A 12,267-nucleotide genomic window follows, 5' to 3' on the forward strand; every position below is an offset into this window, starting at 1 on the left:
CACGTCGCAGCTGAGCCAGAGCCAGAGTCAGCTCCAGGCCACATCGCAGCCGAGCCAGAGTCAGCTCCAGGCCACGTCATGGCAGCCGAGCCAGAGCCAGAGTCAGCTCCAGGCCCCGTCGCAGCCGAGCCAGAGCCAGAGTCAGCTCCAGGCCACATCTCAGCTGAGCCAGAGCTAGAGCCAGAGTCAGCTCCAGGCCACGTCGCAGCCGAGCCAGAGTCAGCTCCAGGCCACGTCGCAGCCGAGCCAGAGTCAGCTCCAGGCCACGTCACAGCCGAGCCAGAGTCAGCTCCAGGCCACTTAGTACTCCATGCCATGTCTTAGGCCTGCCTCTGCTCTACGGCCCAGGCCGCCTCTGCTCCACTGCCCAGGCCCGCCTCCGCTCCACGGTCCAGGCCCCCTATTCCACCTTGGTCCTCAGCCCCATCGGCTCTGTCCCTGAAGCACCCAACATAACTATGGAATTTAGTCATGTTTTATGTGTGTTTTTTCACATAGAGGGGGTATGTCATATTTATTTTGTTGGTTTCTGTTTGTCAAGTCTCTTATTTTGAAAAGTTCATGTCATGTTTTGTTCCTGTTTCCTTGTCATGTGATCTTCCTGTTTCCCTCCATGTTCATGTGTCTTGTTTTCATTGGTTCATTGTTTGATTACTTTGTTATCAGTTCTAGTTTGTCATTGGTTTTAGTTTATTGTCTTGTTATATTGATTAGAGTTCTGTTTGTTCATTGGCTTATGTTTCCCCATGTCCATGTATTTAAGCCCTCATGTTTGCCATTGTCTCTTGTCTAGTATTGATGTATGTATATGTAGCCATGTTTAAGTCAAGCCATGTTTAAGTCAAGCCATGTTTAAGTCTAGTCATGTTTAGTTTAGTTCATGTGTTGAGTTAGGGTTTTCATGATTGTAAATAAACTGCACTTGGGTTCTTCACTTCACGTCATCGTCATTGTGTCATCATCATTGCCATTGCCAGCTACAATCGTTACAGTTGCTTCTGTCTCTTTATGTAATCTCAGACTGACACGATGTTCAGTGGGGGGTTTTCATGACATCTGTTGCAGGGCTCCCTGTTCTTCTGTTCTGATCTTTTCTATTTGCAAAAGTAATGTTTGGGAGTCTAACATTTATATTTCCTATTGATACACTACAGCCGAAGATGTAAATAACCATCTTAAGACAAATGCTATTGTGACACATTTTATGTGCCTAACAATTTTGCACAGTACTGTATTTGGTTTATTAAATGAAGCTTAACATTGTCTTTGTGTTTGTTTTTGAGTTGGCACAGTATGTAATAGACTGGCATGACTTAAGGTCAATATTAGGTAAAAAATAGCAAAAAAAGAAACAGCTTTCTCTAGAAACTCATCAGTCAATCATCATTTTGAAGAATGAAGGCTATGCAATGCTTGAAATTGCCAAACAAAGGTGTACACTACAATCTTCAAAGACAAAGGACAACTGGCTCTAACAAGGATAGAAAGAGACGTGGAAGGCCAGATATACAACTAAACAAGAAGATAAGTACATCAGAGTCTCTAGTTTGAGAAATAGACACCTCACATGTCCTCTACTGACAGCTTCATTGAATTCTACTCGCTCAACACCAGTTTCATGTACAGAAGTATAAAGAGAAGACTTAGAGGTGCAGGCCTATATGGGAAGAATTGCAAAGAAAAAGCCACTCTTGAAACAGAAAAACAAAAAGAAAATGTCAGAGTGTGCAAAGAAACACAGACATTGGACAACAGATTATTGGAAAAGAGTGTTATGGATTTTAACCCCATTGAGCTTTTGTGGGATCAGCAAGACTATAAGGTGCGTGAGAAGTGCCCGACGAGCCACATCTTTGGCAAGTGCTACAGGAAGTGTGGGGTGAAATGTCACCTGAGTATCTGGACAAACTGACATCTAGAATGCAAAGATCTGCAAAACTGTCATTGCTGCACGTGAAGGATTTTTGATGAGAACACTTTGAAGTAGTTTAAGAAAAAAGTTCAAATTGTAATTGTAATTTTTCATATTATTAATGTCCTGACTATACATTGTGATCAGTTGAATGCCACTTTGGTGAATAAAAGTACCAATTTCTTTTCATAAGAGCAAAATCTGTTAATTATTCCAAACATTTGGCTGCAAGTGTAAATATTTGCAATTTAAGCTTTCAAATTAAACTTTTCTGGCTTTCCAAAAGATGCACTGTTAAGATGCAAGTGAGAAAACATAAAAAGTATATCCCTCCAGACACTGCAGGCGGCACCATTACTCTGTGAAGGATTGTCTCATTGATCAATGAAAATACACATGTTAATTGTTTTTTTTATGTCTCTCTCTCTCTCTCTCTCTCTCTCTCTCTCTCGTTTTGTCTGTCACTCTTATGTGATTTATGATTTAAGCACTGTCTATGCCAAGTTCAAAAACTGCTTAGTAATTGAAATCCTGGGAATGGTTATTACCAAGGACAAAGTGCAGGTGGCTCCCTCTGTGCTTATAGGCAGCATGTGAATGATGTAACTTTTTGTTTTTAGCCAATGGCCAGCACTGTGCTTATCAAGCAACAGCAGATAAAATAAAAAACTGTCACAGGAGGAAAAGGTGTGATAGGACTGTAGGCTAATCGCTCAGATTTAGTCAAAATGAAGAAAAAATCGACAAGCTTGCGTGTTCGGCTTCCTGCTCTAATTTGTACTCTGGAGGTGTTGATTGTGGTCCTTTACGCTCTCTTTGTTACTTATGATGATCATGCTAATGCTGTTCAACAGAACAATGAGACAAAGCCATTAGAGAACTCATTATATCAGAACTATCCATTTTTTGCAGATATTCAGGTGATGATATTTGTTGGATTTGGCTGCCTTCTGGCCTTTTTCCGGCGGTATGGGTTTGGTGGCATGGCATTTAATTTCCTCACTGCCACGTTCACCATTCAATGGGCCATTCTGGTCCAGGGCTTCTTTCAGTTTTATTATGATGGGAAGATTCACCTCGGAGTGCTGAATCTGATCAATGCTGAGTTTGCCTGTGCCGTTGTACTAATCTCTTTTGGAGCAGTTTTGGGGAAGACCAGCCCTGTTCAGCTCCTGGTAAGTTTTTCTTTTTTGCAGGAGGTGGATTGCTATCAGATACTGCATATAAAAGAGTTGTTCTGTCTTATTTAGCATTCTTGAATGGCTGCAGCACTTCAAATGTCACCCTACTCAGATATAGTTTACAATCATATTTATGAAATATATTCAAAGTACTTTGGAAAGATGTGTTGAGAAAACATCAACCTGACAACACGTGAAATCAACAAACCTTTCTTCCTAGAGTGTTTTACAGCCTCTCAAAGCATCAACAGACACCACCCTCAAGGGGGTTTAGCATTAATTTAAAGTTTGTAATATAGTTGTGTCTATTTAAAAAAAATAAAAAATCTGCACAAAACTTTTTATACAAACTTGCTATTATTTATTTTTTTTACAAATGTTAGGCACCTGAAAAAAGACTGGCTTGTCATTAGCTGTTTTATTGCATAGACTTGATGCGTGAGTACACATTACACAACTGTACACCTACAGCAGTGTTCCGGGTTCAAGAAGTTAAGCTTAATCAACAGCACTGGTCAATATGATAAAAAATAATTTGACTCGTTCCTAAAAAAATTTTTGACAAGTTGTGGGTACAGTAAGACACTGATAATAGAAGTGAATGTGTCCAGTCCACAAATTATAAAATACACATTGTTTCAAAATTATAATCACAAGACATAAACCATATGCATGCTAACAGTTTTAGTGTGATAAATAGGTTAATAACCTTAGCTGAGTAAAGTTATATTAAATTTTACAACTTTATTGGCATGACAACAAATCCCTGTAATCCAGGTATTGCTTAGAACTTTACAAAGATAAGGTTAATAATTGATTTTTACCGCACTAAAAATCATGTTAACATGTATAATATTTAAACGTCTTGCAGCTTTACTTTTTAAACGATGTACATTTTTGTGTTTATGGACTGGCCCCATTAACTTCAACATAATCACAGGTCAACTTTTTGTTTGTGACTCGCCCTTGGATTGCACACATTATGCTGACTCACTGACAAGTTCCATCTCCTATCTGACATGTTTGCATCAGCTCCAGTGTGTTTAACTTCCCATGCGGCATGCATGACCAGAAGAGTCAGCAGCATGTGTGACCTGCGTTTAGATACTGCACTGAAACTAGGAAGTAATCGTGTTTGTATAATTATTGACCAACATGATTCTGAAGTTGCAGTCATTTTTGTTTTGCATGGTTAAGTTTGGGGTTTTGGGGTTCAGTGTATAAAACATACATGCCTCTTCACTGGATTACATCCTGTACAGCTGAAAACATCTTGTTTCAAAAAATTGCTTTGGTGCCCCTTTTGGAGATCACACGTGCCCATATGCCCAACAACACTTACCGATTTGGCCACTGGGGCAGTTATTCAAATTTCAGTAAGCACAGACTGATTTAGCTAAAAAAATAAAACTACTGTTTCCGATTTCACTTTGAAGTGTGAAATTAAAATCACAGTGAAATTGTTGTTGCTGTTGTTGTTGCTTTTTGGTTGTTTGTTTTTTTGCGGTTATTCACATTATGCCACAAATAATGTTGATTGAGCTTAAAGGAATAGTTCACCCAAAAATGAAAATTCTCTCATCACTTACTCACCCTTATGCCATCCCTGATGTGTATGACTTTCTTTCTTCAGCAGAACACAAATTAAGATTTCTAGAAGAATATTTCAGCTCTGTAGGTTAATTCAATACAAGTGAATGGAGACCAGAACTCTGATGGTCCAAAAAGCACATAAAGGCATAAAAATAATCCATTCGACTCCAGTGATTTAATCCATGTTTCTGAAGTGATCCAATAATTTGGCAGCAGTCTCCTTGGTGATAGTGATTTCAAACTCTGAACACAATATGTTTGCATTGTTTGGACCAACAGAGCTGAGATATTCCTCAAAAAAAATCTTAATTTGTGTTCTGTTGAGGAAAGAAAGTCATACACATCAGGGATGGCATACGGGTGAGTAAGTGATGAGAGAATTTTCATTTTTGAGTGAACTATCACTTTAACTTGTATTGAACCTGGAACATTCCTTAAACATTGTTCAAGGAAACCCATATAATGAAACTGGACAAAGAGTCAGACTTATGCACATTGGAAGTATGTAATACAGATATGGCATGTATCAACATTTTCTCATAAGTAATAAAAGCATGCGATAAAGAAATATGTTGTGCAATGTTTATAAAGTTTCACAATCTTCCATTGGTTTGTAGATTATTTGCACATATTGCACATCTAGTTAGAAAAATTGTACTGTATATTGTGTCAGAGTCATAATAATTACTGTGTATTGTTTATAGGTCATGGCCTTTCTTGAGATCCCTGTGTTTGTCATCACAGAATGGGTTGTATTGAAATACTTGAGGATCAATGATGCTGGTGGCTCTATCCTCATCCACCTGTTTGCCTGCTACTTTGGACTGGGTGTCACCTTCGTCCTGTACAGACCTAGCCTAAATGAGGGAAATCCAAAAGAGGCAACAAGTTACCAGTCAGATATGTTATCTGTGTTAGGAACACTGTTCCTCTGGGTGTTCTGGCCCTCTTTCAACTCAGCACTGACCTTTAAGGGTGATGACCAGCACCGAGCTGTTCTTCACACGTTCATTGGTCTCAGTGCCTCCACAATCACTGCCTTTGCTCTGTCCACCATGCTCAGCAAAAATGGTAAGATCAGCATGGCCGATGTGCAGAATGTAACATTGGCCGGTGGAGTAACTGTTGGTGCCACAGTGGACATGATGATTTCCCCAGCTGCTGCTTACATACTGGGGATCCTGGGATGCATAGCCTGCATGCTGGGGTACAAATATCTGAGCCCCTTTCTGGCACAGCGGTTGAGGCTGCAGGATCAGTGTGGCATACACAACCTGCATGGCTTGACGGGACTCATTTCCAGCCTAGCTGGAATCTGTGCCATCCTCCTCGCAAGTGAGGAAACCTACGGCCCCAGTCTCTACCAGACTTTCTCCCATCGGGCACCCCCGGAGGGAGACCCACAGCTCCTGGAGCTGCAGAAATTGATTCCAGATTTGGAGGCAGGTTTGGGGCGGAGTGCACGGGAACAGGCTCTGTTTCAGGTGGCGGCAGTGTTCGGGACCATTGCTGCGGCAGCAGTGGGGGGTTTGCTGACAGGTGTTGTCCTCAAACTACCGTACCTTGCTTCCCCAGCTGATGAGAACTGCTTTGATGATGAGCTCTTCTTCAATGTTCCTCCAGATTACACTTGTGTACTCAATACACCCGATCTGGGGTCCTATGTCATCAAAGACACAAACAAAACTGATGCTAACTAAAGAATGATGCATAACAGGGGACTGATGTTAGACAAGGCCATTAAACAAGAGGAAAATATCTGAAAGTTGGATCAGGACACTCATAAGTCAGTGTGGACTGTAAAATATGTAATTACATTTATCCATTATAAACTTATTATTCAGTATTTTCAACATTTGGTGGGTCCAGGTTAAAATATGTAGTTTTTAAGAAATCACAACTGGTTAACACATGTTTTATGAATTCATTATTATACAAATAAATTATATTACATTGTTTTAAGAAAATGATGATGATATTGAGCACAGCCAATGTGACAGGAGCCAATATTGTACATTGAGTAAAGTCTGTGAAGAATTAAAGATATTTAATATCTTAAATATGCAAATATGAAATAGTTAAAATATGAACTACATTATATTTTATTTACTGGTGTGTTATCTACACCTAGGTTATACATAAACCGATGCAATAACATGTGCTGACTTTGTTAGAGACAATATAATGATTTCATTTGATTGTATTGCATGACCTGTCCCCTCATTTCATTCATCCTTCTATATACTCTAGATAGACATACAGTATATGCACACTTGTGTATAACATACCCCCTGGCTTGAATATTATAAAACGTAGCTGCAATTACATGCAGTATTACGATGTGATAACCTTTTGTAATGTAAGGGTAGGTTAATCACAGTACATCTGCGAGATGTGTTTACCTGTTTATGACATGTCATTTAGCTGATGCCCCCCCCACCCCCACGCCACCCCCCATTCATTTCATCTGATGTCTGAAGATTTATTTTATGTCCATTATACTATATTTGTATATCTTATCTCTGGGGTGTTGATTAAAAGTTAACATGAATGATCAAGTGTAAAAGTTAACTGGTTGCTGCCATACAACATTGTGGCTGTGCAGTTTGGGCAATTTGACCAAAAGTTATGAAATTAAAATGGAATGTCTTTTTTATTTAATTAATATTTAAATAATTTAATGAACATTATTTCATTAAATTATTTGTTTGAAGAAACATATGCACTTATTTTAAAAAGGAGAAAATCACTGAGGAAATGTTATAGTAATGTTATCACATATTGCTTTGAGATATCATTTTCTGAATTTACTATTATTTGAGAGAGTGTGCAGATTTTTTATTGTATTCAATATTGTGATCTAGTCTTTTTCGATGTAAATACAGTAATGGTCTTCCTATTGACACATATGTTTCTCATTCCAAAAGAATGCATGTACTGTATTTGTTTGCTATCTGTGAGTTATGAAAGACTGTAGAGTGTAAAAATATTACCCCTGAACTGAATGCAATTTGAAAGACATACCTGGGGTAAAATCTGTTGCTCAAGAGCACAACAGAGATAAAGTGTTAATGTGAATGTTTGATCTCTATGGTTCTCCAGCTGCTGGTTGATCAGTACTGAACCTGGAACCTGTGTTTTATGTATGTGAATCTATGACCTTTCATTTTCCACATCATGCATTATAAAAAGAAATAGAAAGTATTTTTTAAAGACAGATCATTTTACAAAACAAAGATGCAGTTCAAGTGAACAAATCCAGAAACAACCTGAAGAATGTAAGTTGCGAGCACTGCAAATGCATACTGTATTAGCCATGGGATAGTCTGATTATTTTCTGCGAACTGGTTCTTTCATTAAAAAAACGAATCGGTTAAAAAAAAAAAAAAAAGGTGTCATGACGTCACTAGAATGTAACGATATCAACCGACGTCTTGTAATACAAACTCAAACACTCAAAGCTATTAGTGGGCACATATTGCAGATTATTACAGATTATTGTTTTCTTTTGAGTTATTAATAAGGGTGTTTATTTGTCATCACAAACTCATTCAGCAATCCTGTCCATTGAAAATGACTGACCGATACTTATTAGGTTTTGAATATTTTTCTTATTTTGCACGTAAAGCATTACCCAATAACTACTCTCAATGTGTAGTAAAATTCTTTTACATTTATCAGCTTAAGTTTTAGCATGCTTTGATTAAATGCTATTTAATAAAACAAACGTTTTATTTGTTATAATAGAAACGTAAATTTCGTCAAACCCTCGGGACACACATGCTCACATCAGTAGCTCACTGATCGGTTCTTCAGACATGTCCGTAAGAGACTGTTCTCAGTTCAGTATACTGTTTCAAGAGTCAGTGTACTGTTGAGCTGAGAACTGCTGCGACCAGATCATCACACATGGATAAGAAAATTACAATTACATTCATACAAATAAGTCATAAACATATTTCCAGTATGTTTTTTTTTTTTTTTTTACTTTCTGCTGTTCAGTAAAATACATTAGAAACATTTATTTAACATCAACGAAGCCCTCGGCACACATTTCCATTCTGTGATGCTATTCACACCACAATTCTACAGAGCAGTTATCTGAGTTACCGTAGACTTTGTGAGTTCAAACAACTCTGAACATTCTCTGTTGACCTCTCTCATCAACAGGGTATTTCCATCCACAGAACTGCCGCTCACTGGATGTTTTTTTGTTTTTGTCACTATTAAGAGTAAATTCTTGAGACTGTTGTGTGAAAATCCCAGGAGATCAGCAGTTACAGAAATACTCAAACTAGCTCATCTGGCACCAACAATCATGCCACGATTCAAATCACTGAGATCAAAATTTTTCCCCATTCTGATGGTTGATGTGAACATTAACTGAAGCTCATGACCCGTATCTGCATGATTTTATGCACTGCTGCCACAAGATTGGCTGATTAGATAAATGTATGGATGATTGTTGCATGGTGTCAGATGGGCTGGTTTGAGTATTTCTGTAACTGATGATCTCCTGGGATTTTCACACACAACAGCCTCTAGAAGTTACTCTGAATGGTGCCAAAAACAAAAAAACATCCAGTGAGTGACAGTTCTGTGGATGGAAATGCCATTTTGATGAGAGAGGTCAACAAAGAATGGCCTGACTGGTTCGAACTGAGAAAGTCTACAGTAACTCAGATAACCAATCTGTACATTTGTAGTGAGCAGAAGAGCATCTCAGAATACTATTCTGAGATGTGGGTTGGTGCTGTTTTGGCGGCACTAGGGAACCTACACAATATAAAGCAGATGTTTTTAATGTTGGTGCTTATTAGTGTAAGTTCTCAGTATTTCCGAAAGAGACTGTTCTCGGTTCAGTACTGTTAAGATGAGAACTGAATTGACCAGCTCATCATTCATTGATGAGATGGTCGAATTAAGTCATAAACATATTTCCAGTGTATTTTATATGTTATACTTTTTGCTGTTTAGCAAAATACAGCCGTAACAAACTTTTCGTGCCCCTTTATCACATGCCCATGCATTCTCAGTATCAGCAGCTCATCAGTTCTCAGCATGTCGGACACCTCCGTAAAATGTGATTCTCAGTTCAGTGAACAGTGGACTGCGGTAAATTGCAAAGAATAGTTTGGAAAAGCAGATAATACCAGTTCTAGGATCATATTATTCCCTGTTATTAGCTCATTTTAAATCGGATTGTCAGGCATTTCCGAGAATGTGTTATGATTGAGTTACTTGTGCATCAGTGTTGACTCGAGATGTGAACTGTTTCAAACCATTAAGTCCAATTTGGTGAACTGGTTCAACTCATTCACTGAAAAGAATCGGTTCAAAGGAACAATTTGTTCACGAACTGGACATCACTATACTGTATTGATCAAGATGCTGCCAAAAAGATAGATTGGTGCTTCCTCAGGAAATAAATTACCAACAGCAAAAGTTTCAGCTGCATGTGATGACCCATGAAAAAAGGCAGAGGCAAGAATTGCACCTTGTGCAAATCACTCCGAAAAAGGTAAGTCATAAGATACTAAGTTATAATAATGATATATCATAATATATCATAATGATCGGTTTCAATCCCGTTCAACCAAGATTTATAGTGCATTGACCTATAACCATGAGATTGTCTAGAGGTTGTTGAATATAAACAAAAGTTTTTCTTGCTTAAAATCCTTGTGTGCTTAGTACAGTTTCATGCAATTCGAGCTGGTAAAGCAAGTATTTCAGAAGATTAGTTTGAAATGCTTTGCAATATATGCACAATTTATTAAGCCACAATGTTTTATATGCAATGAGAAAACATCATATCAATATGAGTTTTTATGCTCATAATTATGTCTTCGTTTATATCTCAAAATTAATTTGAGTTAGAATCTCATAAATATTACTTTTTATCTCATATGGCTTTTAACAGCATATCATAATTGACTTTGAATCTCATAATTATCACTATCTTATAATTTAAATTTTTAATCTCATAATTATCACTTACTATCTCATAATTTAGATTTTATCTCATACTTATGACTTTTATATAATATATTTATGACTTTATATTTCATAATGTTTTACTTTTTTCCCTTTATTTTAATATTATCTCATAATTGACTTTTAATATCACAATTATCACTTACCATCTCATAATTTTGGCCACATAATTTGGATATTTAATTTATTTTTAAATTATTATGACTTTGTTTGTCATATTTTACATTTTTAATCTCATAATTCTTACTTTACCTTATAGTTCTGATATTTTATATTAAAAGTATGACTATTAATATTATAATTATATCGTTTTATCTCATAATCAATTTTCTCCCATTCATTTTAATAGCAGTGGCCCGTCTCTGCTAAACAATCTCTGCTTCATCTAACCGCACACTGTTGGAAATCCGTAGGTGCGTTCCAATCTGCAGGGTCCGTAAGCAGTGTTCACTGCTCCCTACTCACTGAGCACGGGATATCTGTTGAAGGCCACGTCACTTGACAAAATCTGTTCATAGAATACCCTGCGACGTCATCAAACACAGACGACGCTTGAGTCGCGCGGAATACGGGTTTCAGAAGTAAGATGACACACAAAATACTCGAGCAAATACATATAAATGTACAATAAATTACCTTACATCCATCTATATATATATATAAATATTACATTTCTGAAATACATTTACGTGTATACCTATACAACATTATTGTTATATTTTATTGACATTTATCTAGACTTGTAACCCGTAAAATGACTGTTGCTGATTCATTTAAAAAATAAATGTTATGTGGTTATTAATAATACGTGTCTTAACTGTTAAATGATGTAACGGTCGTGTGCTTTGCACTCGAGCACAACCGCATAGAAAGCACGCCTGAGGTAAATTTTAAAAACAAATTAACGACAGCGTCTCAAACTCCTTTCGTTTATTTGATTTGAGCGTTTATTTTACACAAACTACGTCAGCAGTCTGCTGCTTCAATGCCCCAAAAGTAATGGTTCGATGGCGACAGAGTTATCCTTCAATATATTTTCATAATGTCTGGACTGTACATAAACTTTTTGTAATACCAAACAAGGTTTAGAGAGATTCATAGTAAAATCCTTCTCAATTTTTACCCTTGCAATCTATTCTTATCTAAATTTATGGAAATTCAACCGGAATGTGTTTTTTTGTGATTCTGAAATTGAATCGGTGCTTCATCTATTTTTAGATGTTCCTTTCAAATTCACTCTGGACTGAGATTCTTATGACTTCTTTTTACTTCCTTTAATAATCTAACTGACGTCAAAGAAGAGCTGGCCCTGTTTATATTCTGTAACACTGGTTATTCTCTAAAACAATGATGTAAAAATCCTTTGCTTGTTGGGAAAATATAATATCCACAAATCCAGAGTGATAGCATCTAAACCTAACGTTATTTTATTTCGCTCTGAGATAAAAGTTTTTGCTGATTCTCTGAGGAAAATCAAAAAGCCTTTAAAACATCCCAGATGTTGAATGGGATTGTGAAAACTATTATGAATGGAGATGCAATATTGGGATGAGGTTTTTCTCTTTTATTATTTTTATTTTTCCC

The 12,267-nt window shown here is 37.1% G+C and overlaps 1 protein-coding gene across 1 annotated transcript; it reads left to right on the plus strand.

The window, feature by feature from the left end:
- Nucleotides 1–2,640: 2,640 nt before the first annotated feature.
- rh50 (Rh50-like protein) lies at nt 2,641–6,386 on the plus strand. Its single transcript, XM_052109347.1, has 2 exons — nt 2,641–3,087; nt 5,391–6,386. The coding sequence occupies exons 1-2, from the start codon at nt 2,641–2,643 to the stop codon at nt 6,384–6,386; spliced, it is 1,443 nt and encodes a 480-aa protein (XP_051965307.1).
- The last annotated feature ends 5,881 nt before the right edge of the window (nt 6,387–12,267 follow it).

Source organism: Xyrauchen texanus, chromosome 37 (genome assembly GCF_025860055.1).
Source record: "Xyrauchen texanus isolate HMW12.3.18 chromosome 37, RBS_HiC_50CHRs, whole genome shotgun sequence".
Classification (NCBI taxonomy): domain Eukaryota; kingdom Metazoa; phylum Chordata; class Actinopteri; order Cypriniformes; family Catostomidae; genus Xyrauchen; species Xyrauchen texanus.